Source organism: Impatiens glandulifera, unplaced genomic scaffold, assembly GCF_907164915.1.
Source record: "Impatiens glandulifera unplaced genomic scaffold, dImpGla2.1, whole genome shotgun sequence".
NCBI lineage: Eukaryota > Viridiplantae > Streptophyta > Magnoliopsida > Ericales > Balsaminaceae > Impatiens > Impatiens glandulifera.
The window spans coordinates 49,515-76,961 of record NW_025918998.1 but is presented as its reverse complement, the minus strand read 5'-3'; the positions used below and the strand labels follow the sequence as shown (position 1 = coordinate 76,961).

At 30.5% G+C, this 27,447-nt stretch overlaps 1 protein-coding gene and 1 long non-coding RNA gene across 4 annotated transcripts; both read left to right on the top strand.

Moving 5' to 3' along the window:
• The first annotated feature begins 6,039 nt into the window (after nucleotides 1–6,039).
• On the top strand, nucleotides 6,040–7,761 carry LOC124917300. The gene is made up of 2 exons (XM_047457760.1): nucleotides 6,040–6,477; nucleotides 7,366–7,761. The coding sequence occupies exons 1-2, from the start codon at nucleotides 6,324–6,326 to the stop codon at nucleotides 7,623–7,625; spliced, it is 414 nt and encodes a 137-aa protein (XP_047313716.1). The 5' UTR covers nucleotides 6,040–6,323; the 3' UTR covers nucleotides 7,626–7,761.
• A 143-nt stretch (nucleotides 7,762–7,904) lies between these two features.
• Nucleotides 7,905–10,938, top strand: LOC124917302. 3 transcript variants are annotated; one of them, XR_007097116.1, is made up of 9 exons: nucleotides 7,905–8,257; nucleotides 8,623–8,756; nucleotides 8,880–9,099; nucleotides 9,265–9,339; nucleotides 9,481–9,663; nucleotides 9,826–9,882; nucleotides 9,964–10,068; nucleotides 10,523–10,591; nucleotides 10,678–10,938. It is a non-coding gene; the product is annotated as an uncharacterized LOC124917302 (long non-coding RNA). The 3 variants fall into 3 exon arrangements; XR_007097115.1 differs by lacking the exon at nucleotides 10,523–10,591; XR_007097117.1 differs by lacking the exons at nucleotides 8,623–8,756; nucleotides 10,523–10,591 and having other exon boundaries at nucleotides 7,934–8,006; nucleotides 8,937–9,099.
• Nucleotides 10,939–27,447: the final 16,509 nt, after the last annotated feature.

Sequence of the window (27,447 nt, the reverse complement as noted above, 5' to 3'; positions counted from 1 at the left end):
ATTCAATAATGTGATGCAATTTTATTCTCTCTTCCATTCTGTTCCCCAATTTCCCTCCCTTATCACATATTAAAGTTTTTGAAATAAAATATTAACTAAATATATATCCTTAGGTATGTTTGGTAATCCTAGAATTAATATTGGAATTGAGAGTTTAATTTTAATTCTTAAGTTTTGTAAACACTTTATTCTTAAAATTGAATTAGAATTCCAATAAAATTTAATCTTATGTAATTTTATAGTTTTGAATTCTACTATTTGGTTGGAATTGTAATTATAAATTTTATTTTTTTTAATATTTTTTAAAAAAAATAATTTATTATTTAATTATTTAAAAATAATTTATTATTTATTATTTCAATCGAGATTTGTTTTTGGAACTTAGGAGGTTAGAAGATATTTTTTTTTTATTTAGTAACTTAACATTTTGAATAATATATATATATATATATATATATATATATATATAATTTAAGAAGTTAAATCGATATTTTATTTTTAAATTTAGAAAGTTAAAATGTGGAACTGATATTTTTTTTTTAATATATGAAGTTAAAATATTGAAACGATATTTTTTTAATAAAAATTAAAATTTAAAACTCTTTAACCTTGCTAATAATTAGTTGTGTCAAATTAATATTTTAATAAAATAAATAATATATATTAAAATTATTTTATTATATTATTTTTTACCAATATAGGAATTGAGATTGAATTACAATTATATAATTTTCCTAAACATAGGAATTGAATTGTAATTTAATGTTAATTCTGTAATTAAAATTGAAATTCAAATACCAATTCTATTTTCAATTATCCAAACATATTTTTATAAAAGTATTACTTGTAACTTGTATTATAGGTATATTAAGATTATTATTATTATTTTTTTTTAATAAAGGAGAGCAGAGCTAGTACGACAACCACACCGCTATAACCCCGTTTAATCTCAAAGCGCTTTTAGATGAAATCGAACTCATGACATTTTGATATATCTTAATCCGAATCTTACTCCTAGGATACTTTGATGAGATAGATAAATTAAAATTATATATAAATAATAATAAAAAAAAAGAATGAAGAAAAAGAAATAAAACAAATTAAAAAGAATGTTCAAAATTAAATTATTTTATTAATCTATGTAATGTAGTCTATCCATTCTCACTAGAGTTTTTACACTAATATCTTTTCAATATTGTAAAACAATTTTAATGATCCATTTTCAATTTTGGAAAACATATTTTTCAATAGAGAACGTTAAAAATTAAATTATTTTATTAATCTAAGTCATTTAACTCTAACCCTTCTTATTAGGTTTTTACATCAACGATCTCTTTTCAATCTTGGAAAAACAGATTTTGGTGATCCCTTCTCAATATTAGAAAACAGATTTTTCTCAATATTGTAAAACAGATTTTTCGATATTTACTCAATTTGCACTGAAAATATATATGTTTTTCAATATGTAATCAAGATAGAGTTATGATATATTAAATGAATACTTAAACAATTTTGAAATTTTAAAGATTATCAGTTTTGTTTTAAAATTATATTTAATTTGTTAAATATTAAGTTTAAATTATTATTATAATATATATTTAAAATATGAGAAAGAAATATGTATATGAATAAATAAAATAAACTTTTTACTATTTGTTAGTTATACTTTGAGGAGTGATAGAGGGAGGGAATTTGAGTGATGGAATGAGGGAGAGAATGATGTACATCACAGGTTTGAAAAACCATAAAAGGTGAGGAGAGAGAAGAGAGAGAAATTTTGTTATTTTTTTGGCTAATCAAATTCCATCACATCATTCCTTCCCTCAATCATTTCTCTTATTCTTTATTGTTAATTATATTTATTAAATATTATTTTTAATTATTGCATATTTCATGCCACATTTTTTAGTTTAAAAATTATTTATTATTAATATTTATAAACTTGATTTTTATATTTTTTAATAAATAAACATTTGTCTAGAAATATTATTGGGTTTATATTTTTATACTTAATTTTGTTTGATTAAATATTTTACATCTTTAAATTATGTAGGATATTTGAAAAATATATCAAATTAACCTAATATTCTTTTATGAATCGACTAAGATTTTCTGTGGGAAAGTCTAAAATATAAAATTAAAATTTATATATAGACCTGTCTCAATAGTAATGTTTGGTAGAGGGTAGAAAGAGATATAAATTATACCAATAGTGTTATAATTATGGTTAATTTTAAAGTGTTTTGGTGGACAGTTTAGGTGAATTTGTATATATATAAGGAAGTTAAATGAATATTTTAGTCGGATAGTAACTTGATCCAACAATAAATTTACAAGAGTTAATTTTAAAAAATAAAATAAAAATATTCTAAAATTTACCATTACAACATATTTTAACCAACTAAGTTAATAAGATATTATATTTCCTATTTAATCTAAATTTAAATTTGGATGAATATACCCTTAAGTAATGTTTGATTGGTGATACAAAGATGTATAAAACTATTAGTATAGTATAAATTATATTGTTTTAATATAGTGTTTCTTAAATTTTTACTATTAATATAAATTTATACCCTTATATAATTTATACATCATATTAGGTGTAAAATAATAACTAGTCTTCCTAAAGACAACATTATTATTATTATATTTCATAATTTTTATTTTTCATTATATCCTTTATTAATATTATATAACTTATTATTTATTTTTAATATATTTTTTAAATAGTTTAATATTTTTTTTTTTTTATAACCATAATTTTATTAATTATTATTTTATATATTTACTTGTATTATAAATACTATTGTTTATTTTATATATTATTTTAATTTTATGTTTATTTTATTATAATTATTAATAATATTTAAATAAAATAAATATAATTTACAGTTTATATTATAATTTATTTTATATTATAATTAAAATTATATTAATTATTAAAATAATAATAGTACAATAATTTATAATATTAAACAATATTATTTATAATATAAATAAATAAATAAAATAATAATAATTTTAAATTCATATTTGTATCACTTATATTTTATACTGTATATCAAACACTTAATTATAAATCATATACTATTTATTATAATTTATACCAAACACTTAATTATAAACCCTATACCATTTATTATAATTTATACCAAACATCAATAAACTATGCAACTTATATTACCATATACTATTTATACCTTATTATAATTTATACCATATATAATTTGCATTACCTACCAAACTTGTTTTATTCTCAATATTTTAATAATCCTTATATATTATATATACACATAAACCATTTTTAAACATTATATATATAAATTAATTAATTAATTTTTATTATTTGTCTCTTTTTTATAGTTGACACGAAAATAATAAATAATATTTTTTATACTTAAAAAAAAGTTTTAACTTATTAATAAAGTGAGAAATATTATTAATGAATTTTATAAAAAAAATTAATTTTATTGATATTTATTAGGTTACAAAATATATATATATAAGTATAAATAAAATTTATCAATCACAATTGGTCTAATATTATTATTATTTTTTTTTATTTTTTTTGAAAAACGACTTAGGCGTCATTTCATTAAAAATTTCCAAAAATGAAAAAAAAAAACCCACTAGTTTAAGAGATCATTGTAGACAGGCCTAGAATGATTTTAAAGTCGTAACATTCTGAATAAAAGCTAAAAAGTTAAAAACGCAAATGAATTATCTAATTACAATGCTTTCAATTCTAGTGAGTTTAAAAAATAGTAAATTCCAGTTCCTACACATATTCCAGTTCTGCTTCGTGCTTGGAATTCTTATCCACATTCCCGCGAGGGCTCTGCAATCCGATACAATATCTTTCCATAACTCTTCAACGCTCCTGCGGGTTCTTCCATATACCCTTGTATTCCGTACTTGCGAAATATTATACACCACTACTCCAAAACTGCACTTGAACACGCTTGTTGCAAATATATGTCATTTGGCTTTGAGAAGTGTTGCATCTTTGATTTCATTCCATTCGCTCGGGAAACTAATTAGCTCCAGGATTTTATAGAATCTGTCCCAAAGCTCTGAAGCAATACAGCAGCTCACGAATAGGTGATCTATTGTTTCTTTATTTCCTCTACATAGAAGACAGCTCGTGTCAGGGATGCTCATATACTTGCTGATACGATCACGAGTGCTGAGTCTTTCCCAGAAGGCGAGCCATAAAATGAACTGGTGTCTAGGGATAATCTTTGTTGACCATACAAGAGGAGCCTATTCTACTTTCTGTGCTTTTTCCCGGGTTACCTCCCATATTTTCTTCGATACCAGCTTCCCATTGTCCTCAACTTTCCATTCATGAATATCCGGTCTGTCGTGTACTTGTATGTTACTTATATGATCAAGTATCCTCTGTCCTTCTGGATTTCTTCTTAGGAGTGAGTCTCAATTCCCGTCTTAAATGTCTCTAATTTTTGCTTCTGTGTAGTCCCTTCTAATGTGGGTATTTTGAAACTCCTTCTTTTGGATGATAGGCTTGTTTTCGAACTAGGGGTCGTGCCAGAATAGAGTGCCTTTCCTGTCCCCTAGCCGGATGTCATAAAGATTTGTAATATCGCTTCTTAGTTTAAGAATCTTTTTTAGAGACCAACTCATACCTTCATGAATTTTGCAGGTCCAGATGTTGGTTTCATATTTTATAAACCTCGTATGCACCCATTTGATCCATAGTGACTCTTGATTGCGCTCCAAAGCCGACAAATGCTTGAAGGTGAGAGTTTTGTTCCACTCGATACAGTTATTCAAGCCGATGCCTCTCTCGTCCTTCAGTTTGCAGAGAGCGGTCCATTTGACTTTTTTTCCTCCTCTTCCGCTACTTCCCCATATAAAGTTTCTCATTAGTGTATCGAGCTCCTTCATTACCTTCTTCGGAATGACCATTTGTTGCGCCCAATAGCCAACTATACCCATGACCACGGTTTTGATAAGTTCGATCCTCCCTGCAAGTGACCATCTTCCACACTCAAAATTACTCTCACATATATATTAATAATACTTCTTCAAATTTTCACCCCATGAAATTCAAATATTTGTATTTATGTCAATTATAAAAAAATAGTTAATTTATATTTATATAATTTTATATGAATTTATAACTCCAATACTTGTATTACCATGAATTAAAAAACAATAAGTAATCAATTATAAAAAAAAGTGATAAGTGGAGGAAAATTGAGAGAATGTGAGAGAGAATGACGTGTCACCACCACGTCACTAGTTGGAAAAATGATAAAGAGTGAAAAAGAAAGAAATTTTGTAATTTTTTAAGTGAATCAAATTAATTCTCACTCCCAAATTCTTTCTTCTCAATTCTTTCTCTTATAAAAAATAGTTAATTTATATTTTTATAATTTCATATGATTTATTAATTTATAACTAGAGGATGAATAGGCATTACAACAAAAAGGATTTTCGACGACGCTTATATGCCAACGCATATTAAGCGTGGGTAAAAGTTAAAAGAAAATAAACTTTTGCCAATCTTTATACCTCTACAACCACTTTTATTTTTCTTTATATACAAACTTTTTTAATAACCTTACAATTTAACTATTCTAAATTTTAATATTAGTTATGTTTTATTTTTAAACTTTAAAAATATTTTATTTCACTATTTTAATATTTTTAAAATTAAATTTGACTTAAAATTTATTAATCATAAAATTTTATTATTATTTTTTATATGACATATTTTTAAATTTTTATAATAATATTAAATTTTTTTTATTAATTTTTTTATTTAATTATTATTTAAATTTAATTAATGTAAAATAAAAAATAATATAAACTAAAAATAAATTAATTAAACATTATATATATATTTAAGAATAAAAATTAACTTATTTATTTTTTAAAATTAAGAATTATTCTTTTGTAGGTATATAAAAAAACCCAATTCCATGCCTTTTGTCATTTTCTATCATAATAGTTCTTTTTCCGCAGCATCAGCCAAGTTAGTCTCTCCATTCATCTCTCTTTCTTTGTAGGTTAAATATTCATCTCATCAAATTCTTCCATTCTTGATTCTTCGACATTCTTCACACTAGCTAGATCTGTATTCCGATTCATCTTGATTATGCTCATCCTTCTTCGCCTTCAAGCCAAACGTAAACGTCAATGATAACAAAAAAACGTTTCTATAAATTCTCTCATCAATGGGAAACTGTAATGGCTGTCTATAGTCACGCAAGGGCGGTTACAGAGTCGATAACGGAGCTATCCTTAATGATGCTAAAACCCTAACCGATAAGCATAAAGGCCAAGATCAAAGAATGGAAGAAGCTAAATCTAAAATGGATTCTCCATCTCTGCCTTATGTGAACGTCGATTCTTCTCTCCGAGCTCTCGCCGGTCAAGCTGAAGGTTTCGGCCGCTCTGCCATCGGCGGTCTTCATGGTCCACTTTATCACGTTACTACTTTGGAAGGTCAGTTTATTCCTGGTTTCTCTATCTCTACAGTTCAATTGAAGCATGATAATGTTTGATCTGAATCTCTAGATAGTTTATTATGATTTCATAACGATTTCTTCTTCTGTTTATTATGGAAATTGAACTCGATTGTTATTTGTGAATAATTTAATCATTCCATTGACACATTTATGGCTTACTCTGCTGGTTAGTAGCTTAATAGCATTAGAATTGATAATCCACCATTGAAGTTGTATATATTAAGCACAAGCTTAATGATATCTACAGTTGAATTGAAGTATAATATTATTTGATTTGAATCTCTGGAGAGTTTATTATGAGTTCATAACGAATTCCTCTTCGGTTTGTTACAGAAATTGAACTCAATTGCTATTTATGAATAATTTCATCCTTCCATTGACATATTCATGGTTTACTCTGCTTGTTGGTAGCTTAATATCATTAGAAATGCTAATCCACTATTGAAGTTGTATATATTAAGCACAAGCTTTATGATCTCTATAGTTGAATTGAAGCATACTATTCTTTGATTTGAAACTCTCGAGAGTTTATGATTTCATAACCATTTTTTCTTCTAGCCAGTTAATTCTGATAATGTTATTGTTGGATCTCTTTACTATATTCCTTTAAATTCAGGTGCGTATCAATATCATCATTCTTTTTGATTTCTTAATCTATTATTGCTTGATTGAAACATATTTTAATGTTTTTTACTTTTTTTTGTTCAAATGTTTGCAGTTCCTAGTGAGCCATTATATCCTGTAGAGAGCTTGGTACTAGTGCATTTATTGATATCTTATAGGCTTATTGAATATGATTATCATTTTTTCAATATGCTTGGAATGAAATTATCATTCTTAGATTTTTTTTCTCAAATCAATTCAGAGGCTGAAACAGAGTTTCATAACTTCTTTCAACAAGGATACTCTAAGAAGGTTTGCAGAAACAGTCTCATTGGATCCAGCAAAACATATGTCGTGGCTTGTTTAAAACATTATTTCTCTTGGTCTTATTGGATTCATCCATGGAGCAGAAGAATGGTATCTTTTTATTTTGTTTCCTTTCAATTACAAATTAGTTTTTTTCCCTTTCTGTCATACCTGATTTTTGGTGTTAAGTTCTGGCTTAATTTTGTTATATTATGAAGTTCCTTCATTTGACAGAGATAAAGTTCATCATTTTGTCTCTTCCAATCAATGTAGTTTCTCCATTATTTGAATTTTAGAATGCTTCTGGGCCGATAAGAAGTTATAAGCTTAGATCATGTTTTTAGATGGAATTATGATACTGGAACCCTTGATACTTTTTATTTCTCTTATTACTTTTTTTATTCTTTTAACTTATGACACTTCCATTAATAGACAAGCATAATAATTATGGATGGAGACTTCAATATATTTTTAGAGCAACTTTTTCAAGTCAATATTGGTGCCAATTTGAGACAACTCAATGTTGAGATATTGCTTGCCTTGTTCTAGAGGTTGCTGGAGAAATTTTTTACTACGGTTTCATCAGGTTTCTACAAGGTTTGTAGTTTTTTGTTTATTTATTTTCTGTTCTCATCATCTTTGGAACATCCCACATCTATTTACAATTAATAATCACTGCAAAACATGGAATTTCAAGATGATGAGAAGGGTTGGCTGTGTTCATAGGATTTCTCTCTTTTTCTCTTCATCTAAGTCAAAACATGTTTTCCATGAGCATCTCAACTTTCTAGTCACAAAATTCAAGAATTCCCAAGGCAGATTTTTATTTTGATTTTTCACTCAAGAAGGTTTGTTTTAATGTCATCCCTTTTTACTGCCATCTAATTTGACATTTCTGATATTGTTTATTTTTTTCATGCTTTCGAGTATTTATTGTCTTATCTATCTTGTTTATCATTACCCTTTACTAAATACTTTTGTGCTTTCATTTATCAGCAAAAATAATTTTGGGACACAATATTTAAAAATGCTTCATGCTAAAGTTTAAGTTACATTCCTTGTGTTTTGTATGAGAAGTATATGCAGAACATAGCGTACAGTTGTCTAATTCCTTATATACATAGTATCAGGGTTGTTGCTACTTATTCTGTATTCTGTTTTGTGTATTCACTAACTTTGCTTTTTTATCTATGGTTCATCTTTCTTGGGACAGGTATTCCATTAGTTGCCCAACTGGAAAGCCTTCGCTCTTTCCTATTTCTTTGTTCTCAATCAGATGAAAGTTTACTTGTCTAACTTCTGGCTGAATTTCCTTCGCTGCTTGTTCCTCTGTGTAGTGATATTCAGGTTATACATCTTTTTGGTTGAAGATTTTCATTCCAAGTGTACATTAAATGATTTTGTATTAATGACAAGAATATAATCTTTTCCTTTTTATCCAAATTTATGCATGTTATTATCTTCTTTCAGGATGTGCGAGCTGCGGTATCTTATATAATTCAACCTTCATTGTTAAAACTATGATAGGTGAAAGTGGAAAATGGAGTCACTTTCTCGGGGAACTGCTAAGCTTAATGGTTGAATTTAAAACATTGTTACTATCTGATAAAAATGTGCTTTTCTCGTTTTTTACATCTGTTCTGGGCTGCTCACGCAATAATCTTCTATTGCCAGAAACAATTGGAGAAAGGTCTTTAACTGATTTTATAGTACTTTTTTTGTTCATCTTATACATATTCCAGGCCATTGTATGATCTTTTCCTCTCCGTTATAGTTTTTGGTACTTTATGCCTATACCATAGAGAGTTGCATGACTTTACTACAATATTTAGTAACCACATCCCATTCTTTTCAGGTTTGAAAAATCTAAAAAGAATCAGATCATGCATTTCATTGTTGGCTTTGCTCTAACCTTCCTTCTTTTGCACTGGTAAGTTGTCAAAGGTTCTTAATTTCTTTTGCTTGTTGTACACTTGTATTACTGCTGTGCTTGAGCATATATATTTTTTTTTATAATTGAGATCTTTGTTAACAAACTTGTGTTCCCCCGCTCTCTCCCTTCACTTTATAGCTAAACATCCTTTCCTTGGTCAAAGGAGTGGATGGTCAACTCTTACATGTAAAAGATGTTAAAATATTGGCTAGCATTCTTTTGAAAAGGCGCCATGAATATCATATTCAACATGCAGAGTCTTGTCAAAAGTTGTCAAAGTTGTCAAAGACAGAGGATTATATCCTCTGCCTTCTACTAGAGGTATGTGAAGTTGCATAGGATTTAGAGGTATGTGAAGTTGTATAGAATTTAGAGGTATGTGAAGTTGCATAGAATTTATTGTTTGCATTTATGTAGGTTATTATTATATGGTATTTCAAAGTAGGAAAAATATCTAAATTATTATTCTCTGATGATTGGTAGACCTGTGTATCTTCTTCACCTGGTGAATGTGAAGACCTACTATTGGAGGTGCTGCAGGTAAAAGATTTAATACCTAAATTCTTGTAGCTACAAAGTCCATTATATATTTTTCTCTTGACAACTGTTTTGCATTAGCAGTAGGGTGAGCCAGCCTCTAAAGATCCAGCTGTTTTGCTGCCTTTCATAATTGTCTTGAGGAGTCTCACTAACTCATCTTTTGGAGCTATGAGTAATAAAAATCAGGTTATTTTAATTATTTTCACTATTTCGTTGAATTGGCTATTCAAATACTAAAAATTCTTTCCCGAAATTTAAAATACTTATGAACCCTCTAGGGAAGCTCAAGTGGCAATGGGTGTTATCTTGGAGACCAATGGTCTCAGGTTGATTCCCACTTGAACTCCCTGATCATGTAAAACCTCAAAAACTTATTTCTTTGTATGTCACTGGATTCTCAATCCCTGAGTAATGCTACTTTCTATTTAGAAGTGGTCAATAGTTTTCTCTTTATGTGTTTAGAGGTGGTTGCTGAGCCAAAGCAGATTCCTCCTTTTCAGAATGAATTGATTAACTGTCTCTTTGATTGACTCCTCAACTAAGGAGGATTATACATTAATTGATACATAACTGTTATGATTTCTTTGTCGTCAAACAATATGTTTTCATATTTGTCAAGCCAAATATGTTTTTTTTACAGTTATGCTTAAGTCAGATGATGAAGTTGAGAATGTGATTGCAAAAGTACAGAATGGAATGGCTGAAAAATGTTCAATGTTTTTACGAATCTTAAATGACTTAATGACTATTTTGCTGTTATTTGTATAAAAGTTTAATGAAATTTGTGTTTGACAGATGTGGTTGCAGGTCAAAAGAAAATTATTTCAGAGGTTGTTGCTATGAAGGTGGGAAGACCTGTCTCTCTTTCCAAGTTTGGTACCAACTGTGGAGGCCTTTTATTTTTTTATTATTGATTATGTTTTGTTTGTATTTCCATCTTTCCGAACTTAACTGCAGCTTCAAGCAATTTGATTTAGCTAAAAATCAGTTAGAAAGTTGTAGACAGATGCATGTAGAGAAGTTGTTAAAAGAATTCAAATAATTTGTATTTTATGAGATAGTTTTATTGTAAAATTTATATTAATTTTGTTATAATTAAAAATGTCAATAATATAAATTAAATTTTCTTGATTATTAATTTAATTTAAAAAAATATTCAGATAAATTGTCAAAAAAAAATAATATTATAATATAAAGAATGGTTAAAAATGAAATAGACTTTTAGCAACGCTTAAATTAATGTTACCGACGCTTATTTAAGCGTCGTTATAACTTGTTCCCACCTTGCTTCTGGCGACGCAAGAATAAGTGTCGGTAATATTTTTAGCGACGCTTTTAAGGGTTGACAGAAGACTTTTTAAGCGTTGCCAAAAGTGGTTTTGTTTTTTTAGTGAGGGGTAATAAGTTATTTTTATTACCTTAGATTTAATAATCAATAATTGAGAATTATAAATACTTATTTTTTCTGTATTGAATTCCATCGGTATGGCTCATTGCAATAGTCCACTTTAATATTTAGATCAAAATATGTTTTAATCTTACTTAAAGCTTTCGAATAGTATCAAAACAAATGATGGAGAAAAATTGGAAAAACGAAAGAGAGAAAATAATGTGGCTAATTGGTTGAAAAAATAAAATAATTTTTCTTTATTCTCTCTTCAAACTTTTTTTTTCAATCATTAAGAATGTGAAGTCATTCTCTCTCAAATTCTTTCCTAAATTTTTCTCCCTTATTACTCCTCTAGTATCAAATAATAATTTTTGATATGAAATATTAATTAAATATCTTATCTTTTCTTTTAAGTTTGGTAATCTTTGGTATTAGAATTGACATTGAAATTGGAGGGTTCAATTTCAAATTTTATGTTTGTATACCTTTTTATTATTAAGAATTAGAATTTCAATAGAATTAAATCTACTTTAATTTTTAGGTTTGAATTGTAATTATTTTTTAAAATATTTTTTTAATGTTTTTCTAACAAAAATAACTTATTATTTTATAATTTAAAATACGTTAAAAATTTTCATTTTTTTTAATATATGAAGTGAACATGCATGTTGAATTATTAAATTATTTTATTAATCTCTTTTCAATATTTTAAAACAGATTTTAATGATGCCTTTACAATCTTAGAAAAACGTCAAAATTAAATTATTTTGTTAATCTAAATAATTTAATTTTAACCCTTCTTCATTAGGTTTTACATCAATTATGTTTTTTCAATCTTAGAAAATAGATTTTAGTGATACCTTAACATCTTGGAAACAGTTTTTTCTCATTTTCTATATTTACTCATTTGAAACTGAAAAATATATAAACTTTTTAATATATAGTCAAAATAGAGTTTTAATATATTAAAAACTGATATCTTATAGTCGAATATATATGATTGAGTCAAATAACTCAGCTAAATCTATGCAGATTTAAACAATTTTGAAATTATAATGTTTATCAGTTTAATTTTTAAACTATATATTTAATTTTTTAAATATTGAGTATAATTATTATTATAATATATATTTGATATATGAGAAAGAAATATGTATATGAATAAAAAATTAACTTTTTACTATTTTTGAGTTGTTCTTTATTGTTAATTATATTTATTAAATAATTAATTTTTAAGTATTGTCTATTTAATGCCAAATTTATTTAGTTTAAAAATTATTTATTATTAATATTTTTAAACTTGAATTTTATATCTTTATTTAATAAAAAAGTCACTTGGGTTTATATTTTTATACTTAATTTTGTTTAATTAAATCTTTACTACTTTAAATTATGTAGGATATTTAAAAAATATATCAAGTGAACCTAATATTCATTTAAAAATCCAATTGGACGAATATTTTGTATGGCAAAGTCTAAAATATAACTTCACTTATAATAGATTTTAAATTTATCTATAAACAAATCATAATGTTTGGTTGGTGGTACAATGTATAAATTATACCAATATTGTTATAATATGGTGTTTTATTTTATTGTTTTATTATTAATATAATTTATATCCCTATATAATTTATAAGGGATATTTGGTATAAAATGATAACTAGTCCCATAAGCACAACATTATTCTTATATTACATAATTTTAATTTCTTATTATAAATATTATATATAACTCTTTATTAAATAACATATTAATTATATTTTATTTAGTTTTAATATTTTTATCAAATATAATCATTTTTTAATTTTTTCTTAGTACAATATTTTTTAAACATAAGATAAAATAATAAATAATATTATTTATAATATAAGTAAATATATAAATAATAATAATAATTTTAAATTAATATTTATATAACTTATACTACCTTCTTTTATATATATATATATATATATATATATATATATATATATATATATATATATATATATATCCGACCCTAAATTATAAACCATACACCATTTTATAATTCATATCAAATATCAATAACATATACAATTTATACTATCCTATTTGATTACAATTTATACCTTTATACAACTTATACTTGTATAATTTGTAGGTACCAAACTTGGTGAAATACAATGCATGAACATATTTAATACTTATTGAAAAAATAATTATTACACTTAATCATTTATAATCATAAGCTTTAAAATACTTAGAAAAATATTTATAAAACTCATCAAATTCATAACATAAAAGTTTTAGTTTAAAAATATATAAAATTCACTGTAAATAAAATAAACTAAATATGTATTGTGGGATGTAAATGTAATTGTAATTGGTATAATTTCTCTCGAAATGTGATTAACTGATATATACCATATTATTTAGGTAATTTGATGATTAACTTTAATATTAAATAAATTATGATATTTCAAGAAGTATGGTCTAAGAGACTAAAGATGTTAGTATTTAATTTTCAGTTATAAAAATAATATTTATTGTAATGAATTTAAAATAATAATATTTAATTATCATAATTAAGTGTCAAAGTGGTGGTCATTCATCACTTATATTTAACAAAAAAATAATTTTCATTGTCAAGACACTATTTCATTGGTTTGCTCGGTTTATCTATTTCTTCACTTATTATTATTTGTGTGATTGTTGAATATTTTACATTAAAATTTTAGTCTTTATTTGATCCAGGCGTGACAAACTAACACCCATGCCCGACGATTCCATGATGAAGGTCCTAGTCAAGTCATAAAATGGTCAACCGTGCTTCCAACACAAGAAACAATCGCAAGACACTCACGGGTGAAAAAAGAACGTGTAGCGCGATTGAGGTTTTGGCCTTCTTCCCTAAGACGACAACGACGACAACATGAAAATTTTCCATCTTTTGAAAAAGACAACTTTTCTGTTTATCAACCATTTGTTTTCATTTAAAAAGAGAAATGATCGCGAAAGGACCACCATCATTTCTCATAATTCCTTGCATGAAACTAGAGACTGAACATGTCCGATTTGTCCGATGAATGTTTGAAATATTTTTGAGAAATCGGGGATCTAAAGTTGTTTGGTGTTCACTTGATGCAAGGTTGTCCTTCACACGTCCATTACATCATTTATGGTAGACGGTCGAGGCTAGAGAGAGTTTAGAGCAGATAAAAAAAGCTATTGTTGTTCTTAGAGGATTCGAGATTTTTTACTTTTGTAGGTAGAATTCTATGTTCGTGTTCTAGTCAATTAGAGTGTGTTCCTTGACTCTTTTGAAAAATGTGTACCGATTTCGATTAACGCTTCTTGATCACAAGTATTTGCATTTTTTTATAGTTTAGATTTAGAATATATGACAACAACGTAGACGAATGCTCCTCTGAATAAATTGATACCAAAACTAAACACGCGTTTATGTTTCAATTCATATTTAGATGCATGTTATAGGATGAAATAAATCAAGAAAGTGTAAAATAATATTCTTTTAAATGGTGAAGAGTTTAAATTAGAGACTGTGTAACCAAGCACCGAACTTAGAATAAAATCTATAAAACGCGTTTGAACACGCATAATATTTTTCTTTCATATTTTATCAATGAGTAAAATATGTTGCGAATCTAAAAAAGTCAAAACTAGTCCAAAACGAAAGTTTTAAATTCACTCTAGTTGCACCTACCATTTTAATTTATCGTTTCATCAAGATGATATCGTCCCTAAAACTTCATCTCATGTCGAAGATTATCAATATAAGTTATTTCTACCTTTTTAGTTTTGTAGCTGTAAGTTATATGTATTTAGGATTTTCAGTAAACAATTTTATGTGCAAGGTCCTATAAGGCCATGTACATCGTCTTATAAGGCCACGTGCATCACATTTTGTGTTAAAAAAATTAGTTTAGTTTTTTCATTTAAAAATGTCATGTGCAGAACGTTATAAGGCCATGTATAGCGCCTTATAAGGTCATGTGCAACACATTTTTTCTGTCAAAAAACATATTTATCCTTTTCATTTAACAATGCAATGTGCAGCGCCTTATAAGGCCATGTGCATCGCCTTATAAGGTCATAGGTAGCGCCTTGTAAGGCAATGTGCAACACATCTTTCTTTTAAAAAAATATTTAATTTTTTCAGTTAACAATGCAATGTGCATTGCCTTATAAGGCAATGTGCAACACATTTTCTCTATTAAAAAATTATTTAGAGAAATGGAACTCTTTAATATAATCTGACTAAAGATTGTTGATAGTGTAATTAACTTCTCAAATATTTTATTTTTTTAGTTACCTAGCCATATGATATATTAACATGAATATGGGACTTTGCAGATCTTCATTCTTATTGTTTAAAGTGAATATTTTTATTTTTTCCGCATCAACATGACACTCAAAAAATTCCTAATAATTGGCAACCTTCTATTGTTAAAATAGACAAAATAGGAGGATAAATATTTGACAGTTTCAAACGAACATATTTAAAATTTAATCGTTCAATTAACAAATAATCTCTTTCACTGTTTATAATTTTCTTACCTTGGTAAAATAGAACCAAGAATTTGTGGATTTCATGGAATGAATAGTCTGCCGCTTTAATAGTACAATTTCAGCTCAGAGTTTTAAAATTTTTATGACAATCACTAAAGAATAAAACATATTGTGGAATGTACTATATAAGACACATGGAGACTTATACTGGAGATGAAATAGAATGACATCATGACATTGTAATTTATACAGTTTTAACATGTTTGAATGTTTGAGAATTCTCTATACTAATTTGTAAGACTTGTTTTTGTAAATGTAAAAGGAATAATTTAGACACTTAGAATAAAATACCGCGCAGTTATAAAGTTAGAGCTCAACACTTTTAGGAGATTATTGCCAAAAATAAGTAGTGACTTATATAAGAAGATTAATAAACGAAGAATGCAGTGGAATAAATGAAAGTAGTGACTTGATGAAAGTTTGACATTTATAAAGATTAAAATTAATAAAATTTATATTTATATAAATAAAAATTTTAGTTTTAATAATCCATATGTTATTATTTATATAAATAAATATTTTAGTTTAATAATCCATATTTGTAGTTAGTTTTTTTAAAAGAATATGACCTTATAGGGCGTTGCACATGGCTTTATAAGGCACTTCCCATGACATTAACTTTCACTAAACATATTATTTACATAAAAAAACCCACAAGTCTTTATAATGTCCTTAAAATATTCATAAATACATATCATAATCTTATGTGTTGTGAATGAGATAGTAGACATTCACGTTTGTAGGGATGTGGAGCCGATGTTGACATTGAAGTTGTAAGCGAAAATAAAAACACAATTATAACACTTTTATTAAACATAACATAAATCACATAGAAAATAATTAAGATACTCAATAATGCCGCCAAACCATTTTTCGAAATCTTGAGGCCGATTTACTTACAATTTTCTCAATGAAAGTTTGTTTTCAAAAAACAAATGTTGCACGCGACATTGTTAACTGAAAAAACTAAATATTTTTTTTAACAGAAAAAGTTATGCACATATAGCATTATAAAATGTTGCACATGAAATTGTTAACTTAAAAGCTATATATAATTTTAACCAAAAAAATGTATTGCACGCTCATAGCATGATATGGGGCTACACATACCATTGTTCACTAAAAAAGCTAAAAAAAACTAACAGAAAAAAGTGATGAATAATGGACACTAGAATCTAGCAACCAAACTATAAAAGTAATAAAACGGTACATTTTGGGGTCAACAAATGATTTGTTTAATGCTTCATCTTTTGCGACGTTGTCTCTATTGTATTCCGAAAATAAAATCTTAAAAGTTTATTATCTATATAAAAAAGTTTGTGTATGACTATAACTGAAAATCTTACCATTTAGTGAAAGAATTTGTAGTATTTGAATTCACGTAATGAATAAATATTGGTTTTTTTTTTGAAAAATGACTTAGCGTCACTTCATTAAAAGTTTCCAAAAACGGGAAAAAACCCACGAGTTTAAGAGATCATTCTAGACAGGCCTAGAATGATTTTAAAGTCATAACATTCTGATTAAAAGCTAAAAACGTAAATGAATTATCTGATTACAATGCTTTCAATTCTAGTTAGTTCAAAAAACGGTAAATTCCAGTTCATGCAGATATTCTAGTTATGCTCCGTGCTTGGAATTCTTCTCCACGTTCCCGCGAGGGCGCTACAATCCGATATAATATCTTTCCATAACTCTTCAATGCTCTTGCGGGTTCTGCCATATACCCTTGCATTCTGTTCTTGCCAAATGTTATACACTACTACTCCAAAACCGCACTTGAACACGCTTCTTGTAAATTTATTTCCCCTGTTTTGATTTCATTCCATTCGCTCGGGAAACATATCAGCTCCAGGCTTTTATAGAATCTGTCCCAAAGCTCCGAAGCAATAAAATAGCTCCGGAATATGTGATCTATGGTTTCTTTATTTCCTCTGCATAGAAGACAGCTCGCGTCCAGGATGCTCATATACTTGCTGATACGATCACGTGTGTTGAGTCTTTCCTAGAAGGCGAGCCATAGGATAAACTGGTGTTGAGGGATAATCTTCGTTGACCATACAAGATGATCCCATTTTACTTTCAGCATTTTTTCCTGGGTTACCTCTCATATTTTCTTCGATACTAGCTTCCCATTGTCCTCAGCTTTCCATTCATGAATATCCGGTCTGTCGTGTAGTTGTATGTTACTTATATGATCAAGTATCCTTTATCCTTCTGGATTTCTTCTTAGGAGTGAGTCCCGATTCCCGTCTTTAATGTCTTTGATTTTTGCTTCTGCGCAGTCCCTTTTAATACGGGTAGTTTGAAGCTCCTCCGTGTGGATGATAGACTAGTTTTCAAACCAGGAGTCGTGCATGAATATAGTGCCTTTCCCTTTCCCTAGCCGGATGTCATAAAAATCTGCAATATTGCTTCTTAATTTAAGAATATTTTTCAGAGACCAGCCCATACCTTCATAAATTTTGCAGGTCCAGATGATGATTTCGTATTTCATAAACCTCCTATTCACCCATTTGATCCATAATGACTCTTGATTGCGCTCCAAAGCCCATAGATGTTTGAAGGTGAGAGATTTGTTCCACTTGATACTGTTCTTCAAGTCGATGCCTCCCTCGTCCTTCAGTTTGCAGAGAGCGGTCCATTTGACTTTCTTTCTTCCTCTTCCGCTACTGCCCCAGATAAAGTTCCTCATCAGCGTGTTGAGCTCCTTCATTACCTTCTTCGGAATGACTATCTGTTGTGCCTGATAGCCAACTATGCCCATGACCACGGTTTTGATAAGTTCGATTCTCCCCTACATAAGAATGTTTTTTTGCTGTCTAGCTAGATATCGTGTGTTTTACCTTTTCAATCAATGGCTTGCAATGTGAGATCTCGATCTTCTTTGTAGTTAACGGAATTCTTAAGTACCTTACGGGAAAACTTCCTTCCTTGATGTCCATGATGTTGAAGATGTCCTACTTTGTTTCGTTCTTCACGCCTCCATAAAATGCCACATTTTTGCTTTCATTAATAGTTAAACTTGTAACCTCAGAAAAGAACGTTAGTGCAACCCTAATAGTTTTAATGGAATCAATGTCTGCGTGCGCTAGAATGAACAAATCATTAGTAAAACATAAATGGGTTACATCCTCTACCTCACACAATGGGTGAAAGATATATGGACGATTCTTTCGGAACATTGCGAAGATGCTCTCAAAGATCTCCATGATAGCTACAAAAATGTAAGAAGAGAGGGTGTCCCCTTGCCTTACCCCGTTTCCCCTCTTGAAATAGCCTCTTTGGACTCCATTGACGATAACAACAAAGCAAGATGATGAAACGCACTGCATAATCCAATCAATAAAATTTATAGGAAAAGTAGAAACAACCAGAAAGTCCCAAATGGCTTCCCATCTAACAGAGTCAAAAGCTTTCTTGATATCTATTTTGAAAGCCACTCTTAGGGATATTTTCTTTTTCTCGTAGCCTTTTTAAAGGCTCTACATGAGAAGAATATTATGAGACATTGTCCTGCCGGGGATAAATGTAGATTGGTTAAGATTTATAATTTTTCCTATGACATTTTTAAATCGTTTAGAAATGATTTTTGAAATTATTTATAAATCACATTGCAGTAGGAAATTGGTCTGAAATATTGTACTACTCGGGTACCGTAGTTTTAAGGATCAAGGTTAGAACCGCTGTAATCCATTGTTTTAACATCTTCTTATTCTTGAAAAACTCTAGAACCCATTGAGTAATTTCTTTACCCACAACCGACCAATTGTCTTTGATGAACTGTGCATTAAACCCATCATCACCCGGGCTTTTATTCCCATCAATATTAATTAGATCTTCTTTAACCTCAACCCTCGTGACCACCCTTATCAGCTTGCGACTATCTTCTACAGAGATTTTCCTATCAATATTCTGATACAAGGTATTCAGGTGACTTTGATCCTGCTTTCTTGTACCCATAAGCTGCTTACAGAAATTGATAGTCAAATCTTGTACACCCTTTTGACCCTGAATATATCCATCATCATCATTCTTCAGACTATATACATTGTTTCTCATGTTTCTAGCCTTGCATTTTCTGTCGAAGAAAGTTGTGTTTTTATCACCCAACGAGAGCCAGCTCTGTCTTGATTTCTGTCTAACAAAATTCTCTTCAAGCTGACTCAGCTTCCTGAAGTTTTCAAGTGCATTCCTTTCTGTTTCATTGAGTTTTACATCACTATCATCCTTTCATAACCTTTTTTTATCTTCTTCTAGTTCTTCTCTAGCAGCCATAACTCTACTTGAGATATTGCTGAATTTCTTCTTGTCAAAGATTTGAAGATGATTTTTCAGGAGCTTAAGCTTCTCAGAAACCCTATACATGTTGGATCCCCTGACATCTGTAGACCATACGCTTTCGAGAATACCCTTGTATTTGTCATTTTCCATCCAGAAATTGAAAATTTTAAAGGGCCTTTTAACCTTTCTTCCTTTCCCCAGAACAATTTAATCGGGAAGTGATCAAATATTCCCGGATTCAGAACGTGAAGTTGACTTCTCGGAAATTGGTTAATCTAGTTCTTATTTACTAGACATCTGTCAATTCTACTTCTTCTAATTATCTCATTCCCTCTCGTAGAAGACCAAGTGAAGAAATTCCTAGAATTGGTAGGCTCGATACAACCCATATCTCTAATGCAGTCATTAAAGTCAATCATATCTTGAGTCATTTCAAATTCTAGGCTAAGATCAGATTTGCTTCTGGTTACGTTGTAATCACCGAGGACAAAGCAATATTTATCACTACCGATCTAGTTTCTAAGACAATTTCAGAGGAGTCTTCTACACTTGATCTTTTGATTTCACAAATCCCAAGATTTCTCAGTCATTTCTCAAGAGCTTTCTTAAAGCTTGTTAGTTTTTCAATGTTTTTTGTCCAGTATTCTTCTGTTCATTATCTTGAAAGGTGGCTCTAAGCCCATGAATCAGGTCATTTCGAATTCTGATGACATTGCTTTTTCGGTTTCTGCTTGCATTCATAGAATTGTGAAGAGTGGACTCATAACCTATTGGAGTGCCATCAGATCCAATTTTTCTTGTTTCATATGGGCCAAGTATTCCCCGTCCTATAGATCTTTGAATTTTAGAAACTTTAGAACTAGGACATGTAGTTACATCAAGACCAGTTCTTTGATCAGTATTGGGACCAGTGGAGTTAGGACAAATAATAGTATCATCCACAATAATTGGACTTGTGTTAGTATCAAGACCAATATAGTTGGGACCAACAATGGTTGCACCTTTTTCATCAGGACTGGTAGTAGTAAGTCCGGTAGCTTGAGTAGTATCAGGATTAATAAGTCAAGGACCATGCTTAACATGGTCAATATGGCTAGGTACGGTAGCATTATGAGAAACTCTAAGACCAGTGTGGCTATGTCTAGCTTTATTAGGACCGATACCCTGACTAGGACCGACGTTTTGAACATGACCTATTCTTGAGAAAACAGAATCCCTAGGACCGGTGCCCTGAACATGACAAATAGGATTAGCGTTAGCAGGGTCAGCTTGTACACTTACCCACTTCATTCTTTTTCCTTACCCTTATATGTTCTTGCTTTTGGTTGCCCATCCTATCATTATTAGTGCGATTATTTCTGTTAAGTTCGGTCCTGCTCACATTTTTCTTAACATGAGCCAAGTTAGAGTCATTGATACCGCCTTCCTGAGCGTTGTTATTGGCCTTCAATTTTAGATTAATATTGAATGGACATTTATTCGTAGCATGTGTGAAAGTGCTACACCATATACATCGATTTTGTTTCCATTCGTATTGTACTCCAATGTCAAATAAATTTCCCAGTCTATCTTTAAGTTCAAGCTTGATTGGAAGAGAACTACTTGGATGAATTTCGACACTAACTCTGGCCACAGATGCACGCTCGTAGCCTTCCATTGGTGGGTCAAACATAAGTGGTTTGCCTATAATGTTTGAAATATAGGCCAGGACCATTGGGTTGCATTGATGTGGTGGAACATTCTTGAGATTCACCCAGATTTGTTCAAGTTCAGGCGGTCTATGATTAATATTAAGTTTCTCGCTCCACTTGTACAACTTCAATCATTTTCCTCTAATAAAGGTATATTCGCTCTTTATGATTAGCTTTATTTTGCTTCCATTCCTGAAGCATAGAAAGTAGAATCCGTGATCATTGATTGTGATCCTCTCCAGACTAGAGGATTCCCACTGACCCATCAACGTTCTTTTAACCTCGGCAAATGGTGCCTTCATGTTGTCCATAAAGTGACCAACTATGACAAACTCCCATGTCTTTACGCATTTTTCTTCAATTTCTGGTGGGAGCTCAAACTGATGCGGATGATCAAGTATAATTACCTTTGGGTATAAGGTGTCTATCTGTAATTTTCCCTTTTCTGGATTGTTCATGGCATTTCCATTCCACACCTTTCCTTCTTGCCAGGTTTTGTTTGGGTTGCTCATGATTGTATACACCTTTATTTTATTACTTTTCGAAATTTCCTTCATGGCGTCAACCGTCCACTTGATCACTTCATCATATTGGTCTTTGTTGAAGAGATTCCAATTCTTTAAATAGTTACTATTGAAATGAGCATTCAACTGATCATTTCTTTCCTGGGGCATCGTAATCTCTTGTTTATTAACTTGGAAAAATAGCTTCTTCATCTGGTTTCTCAGTCCTGCCAAATTTGTTATTTCATTTTTCCTTATTACCACGTTAGACCAGCAGTAGGATCCTTGTTATCAGCCTGCGTATTTTCATTGTTGGGAATTACAGCAGTAAGAGGAGCTAAGGAGATGACTGTTTCAGGGTTGCTATCTTTCCTGACTTGTTTGTTCTTTTCGGCCCATCTAACCCTTGTATTTCCCACAAAACCATTGCCTTCAATTGTTCCAATCTTTTTTAGAATATCCCCTTCAGTGCTCTTCTCTTATGTACCAGTTTTCCTCTTTTGAATGCTATCGATTAGAATTTTAGGATCCATATTAACGAGTGGAGAAAACGCACTCATTTTCAATATCTTAGGGTTAGCTTCGGGTGTCATGGGTTCCTTGGGATTTACATCAGCATTCTTCTTGGAATTTGAGTTATTTGTCTTCATGTTTTTAATTTCTTTGATTTTCGATCCATTCTTACCCTTCTTAACTGTTTTAGAATTATTCAATCTATTACTTGACCGATCCTTTCAATTTTAGCACTTGTTTTAGAAGAACTATGCCCCTTTGCTTTTGATTTGATTTATGTTGCTGACATCTTTTTCATGGACTTATGATATTCAAGGTCACATATTATTGTTTCATCATAGTCGATGTTATCGTCTGATTCCAAATAAACATCCATACTTCGGTTCTTTTGATTCGACCGGTGGCTCATAGCTTTGATTGTAGAGTTATCATCCTATCGATGAAAACCAGCAGAGGAAGAAATTGTATGACCAGAAACAGGAGTAACATCAGGGCTTATGTGATCAACCAGATTATCTTTTTCAGACCCAGCCAAAAATAACCATTGGCTAACCCCTTATCAGACCCGGCCAAGCGAAAATCGTTGGCTAATTCTTCTAGTTTCATACATTCTTCACTTCTTATACCCTAACTTATATTCTAACTCAACTTATTTGTAGCTTCCACTAGATCCATACCCAGACCTATATATTCAAATAGATTGTCATTCATGGTGCATCAACATACGAATCAATATAATTCCTAGCCAAACTTTCAGCATTGACTGTACAAATCAAGTTTAGTTCATCATCCTTTAGATCTATTTTATTAGATTTTTCTAATTTAGTTGAATTTATTTCCATGACCAGCTCCAACTCAGATCCAATTTCTTTAGTATTTCCAAATTCTGTTAGACTATGTCCTTCAACAACTTCAGCTAGATGTATAAGTGTTTTAGAAGATCCTGCAATTTTAGCCTCGGTTTAGAATCTTGGGCGCATTTAATGTCTTTTCTTCAAACTTTTTCTAGCCTAGTCCATAGTCTAGTTGTCTGACTTTCCATCTGATCCTTAGTAGGGCAGGTAGACTTAGATTCTGTTCATCAATGGAACCCAAGAATTTCAGTTTTGCAACATTTCCATTGCAGAACAAGATTATGAAATTATGTACTTCTTTGGACTTAATGGACTATGAGCAGTTGATATCTCCAACTCTGTAGAGGCAATTTCAATATGACCCATTTTCCCCAGTTCAGCATCCTCTCTAGCAGGACCGGTAAGCTCTGTTTTCTGATCTTTATCTGCACCTGAATAACCTAAACTATCATGTTTTCCTGTTTCTGAAACTAACCCCGACCTTGTAATATTCTTTGAACCTACTAATTCTCGACCAGCAGTCTTATTCAACCCTATTATATTTTCCTCAATAGGACACTAATACCAACTTCAGTAGGATCATTCAAAACATACATAGAGCTCATCATAATGTTTTCACCCGATGCAGAAACATACCCCAACATTGAGCTTTCAATAGGACCCGATAAACCTGTACAATTTATGTCATTTTCCTGCATTACCTTAGAGCCATTTTGACAGATTATCTCCAACATTCGGAGCGAATTTTTAGCACAAGCAACCCAATTCTCATCAGTTTTAGCCAAACAAGATTTCAAATCCAATTTCCCAGTAGAATGACCGGTCAGGTCTAGGGTACCAACCAGCGACCCTAACGGTCCATTCTGTGCAGCAATTCCAATAACAATAGATAATTATATATTTAAAGTCCTATCATTTCTATATGCAGTACTCTCTTTTCCTATCAATTTAATCCCATCATTTCTATTATGAACATGCATATCATTACAGTATGAATCCCCAATAGAATTATTCTTATATAATTCATCAGTATGTGGAAAAGAACTAATACCCGATGATGTATTTGGCATAGAATCAATAGACGCATCTTCTCCATTTTTTAGGACTTCATCCATTATTTCTGGCTTCTGCTTCATGGGATTGTTAAGAGACCTGCGAGTTTGTCTATCAGACCTAGCCTTGTAGCTTATCGACGACCCCTTCAGCATCTTCTTATGATCAACAGGGAAGACTTGAAGGACGCCCCTTGCCCGAGTAACAACACTGGACGGGCGTGTACCAGTCATTGGAAAGATCAAGCGCAAACTGTCTAATATTTAAATGAGCCACAGAGGTTGGAATTCTACCGCAAAGGGTGGGCACACCGGAATAGGGGCTTGAAGATAATTACTCAAACAAAAGGGTTTAAGTAATTTTGGAACGGTCTATAGCTACCAAAGCTTCCTCCAGACCGAACACTTGATTCAAACAGCGAGAAAGAAGTTCAATGGAGACCTACCCGCACCTCGCGGTGTGGTTTGATGTCCCGACTGAGATCCGAACTAACCTGTAAGCGAAAAGTGAGGAGAGGAGGGCGACCGACGCCAATTCCATGTCAAGTCTCTGTAGAAGGGGATTTTGACGAAATGCTCCGGTCGACGGTAGGAGAAGATGACCGCGATCGTTCCTTGCACAACAGAACACGTTCTAGAGGGCGCACGACAACCGATCGAAGGCGTTGGAGGATGGAGGCCGACTTCTGATGTAGAAGCGTGGTCACGGTGAGAATCCGTGTCGTTTCTGTCGTTCGTGTCAATCGTGTCAATTGTGTCGATTATGTCGATCGTGTTAATCGTGCCGATTGTGCCGATCGTGCCGACAACGACCCAAATATCCGATCCAGAAACTAAAATCGCGATATCTCCCGATTCCTCTGGCCAAATTAAAAGTCTTTCGGTCAGATTGTAAGGGGGAAAGAGATGCACCTGCTGGAGAAATTTGAGATCATTCGACGTTAGATGCTCCGGCGACGTTGATGTGCCGGTCGTGCCCGAGGTGAGAAAAAATAAATCTCCAGTTAAAATTTCTCTCTCTAGGTGAGGTTTAGGATTTGGAGACGATATTCGCTGAAGAAATTTGAGAGAGGGAAACAATTTGACAACAATGAGCGGGAAATAAATTCAGAGAAGATTTTTTTTTTAATTTCTGGTCTCATGCAAACGTTGAAGCTCATGTCGTATTCGTGGCATTACTTTCGTTACAATTTCATTGACTCTATCATTTCTCCTATTTTTAGGTCAGGGTGATTGTAGATCAGATACATCAAATTTTTGAATAAATTTTAATTCAGCTCGATTAGGTCGATTATACTCAATCAATACGTTACATGTTTCTCTATATCTAACTAATTGAATAATTCATATATTGGGTTGGTATAATAATTATTTAGATATCTCACTCTGTATATCTAATAATTATATACATGTTTTAAATTAATTTTAAACAAAATTAATTATAAAACCATCTAAATAAGTTTTGAAACTAGAATCAATTCTTTTGTAAGAATGTTAATGGCAATGGTAAAACCCACACGCTTATCCTTTTAACAAAGAATGCATAATTCTAATAAGGGATATTTAGAACTAACATCTCTGTTTTATTTATTAGCATACACACAAAGGTTACCACATAACACGTCAATTGGTATCCATCATAAGTCAAAAGGGTGCATACGATTATGATTTCTTCCAACAATTAGTATATAAATTAGCAAGCTTAATTTAGAGTAAAGACAAAAATGTCATCGAGATTCTCTTTAGAGGTTTTTCATTTCTTTTTTTGTCATTTTTTGTGGAGGCAAGCTCGGATAAATAGATGAAACCTGTCGACGCATAACATGATTAGACGAAGGCATGTAAGAAATGAGTAGAGCATAAAGTTAGGGGAAATAAAGGGCGAGCCATCTGGGGCTACATCATTTCAAGAAAGGGTCGATTTGTGTACAAGCCTACCTGGACGGTAGCTCATGTAACCTAAAAGGAATTAGCGATAATATATTTTCTTTGTTTCTTTGATATTCACTAATAGAAAAATGGTCGTCTATAACGAATGTCAATAAGGGGTATATGAGGTCGTTACAGATACTTCATATCAGTAACGGCTCTATTAGGCCATTACAGATACTAAATATATGTAACGAACTTTATAATGTTATTACTAATATAGTATTTTCAACCGTTCTTAGAAAGGTCGTTACTAACACCATAATTTTCTTACCATTTTTTTAAACAAGGGTATTAATAAAAGTTTTAAGGAATGTCGTTACAAATAGTGTAGAATTATCTTTAACGGTTTTCCAAAGAACCGTTACAGATACAATCTTTGTCGTTCCATTTTCCGAATTAATGAAATGTCGTTACAAATAGTATAGAAGTATCTTTAATGGTTTTCCAAAAAAACGTTACAGATATGTTGTTTGTCATTTCATTTTCCGATTTAAAGGTATTTGTAACGGGTGTTTGTAATGTCGTTACTGATATACAAGGAGTATCTGTAACGTCTATATGCTAATGCAGTTACATATTCTCATTAATGTAGCGATTATTCATTTAATTTACCTAATTTTCTTTCTTCTTTATTTCTTCTCTTTTCATCTTTCTTTCTTCTTCCCTCCGTTGTCACTGTTCCTACACTACTATTGCCGTTGTTCCTGCGCTCCTATTATGCCGTTCTTCGTTCCGATCGTTCGTCTTTAGGTTAATCTATCTTTTTTTTTCTTTGCTCCTGTGGTTAGGTTA

What these genes read in the sequence shown, in the direction of transcription:
- LOC124917300 (XM_047457760.1), top strand. Translation starts at nt 6,324, where the DNA reads ATGGAAGAAGCTAAATCTAAAATGGATTCTCCATCTCTGCCTTATGTG. An exon ending in TCACGTTACTACTTTGGAAG is followed by an intron (nt 6,478 to 7,365) that starts GTCAGTTTATTC and finishes AAATCAATTCAG; the next exon opens with AGGCTGAAACAGAGTTTCAT.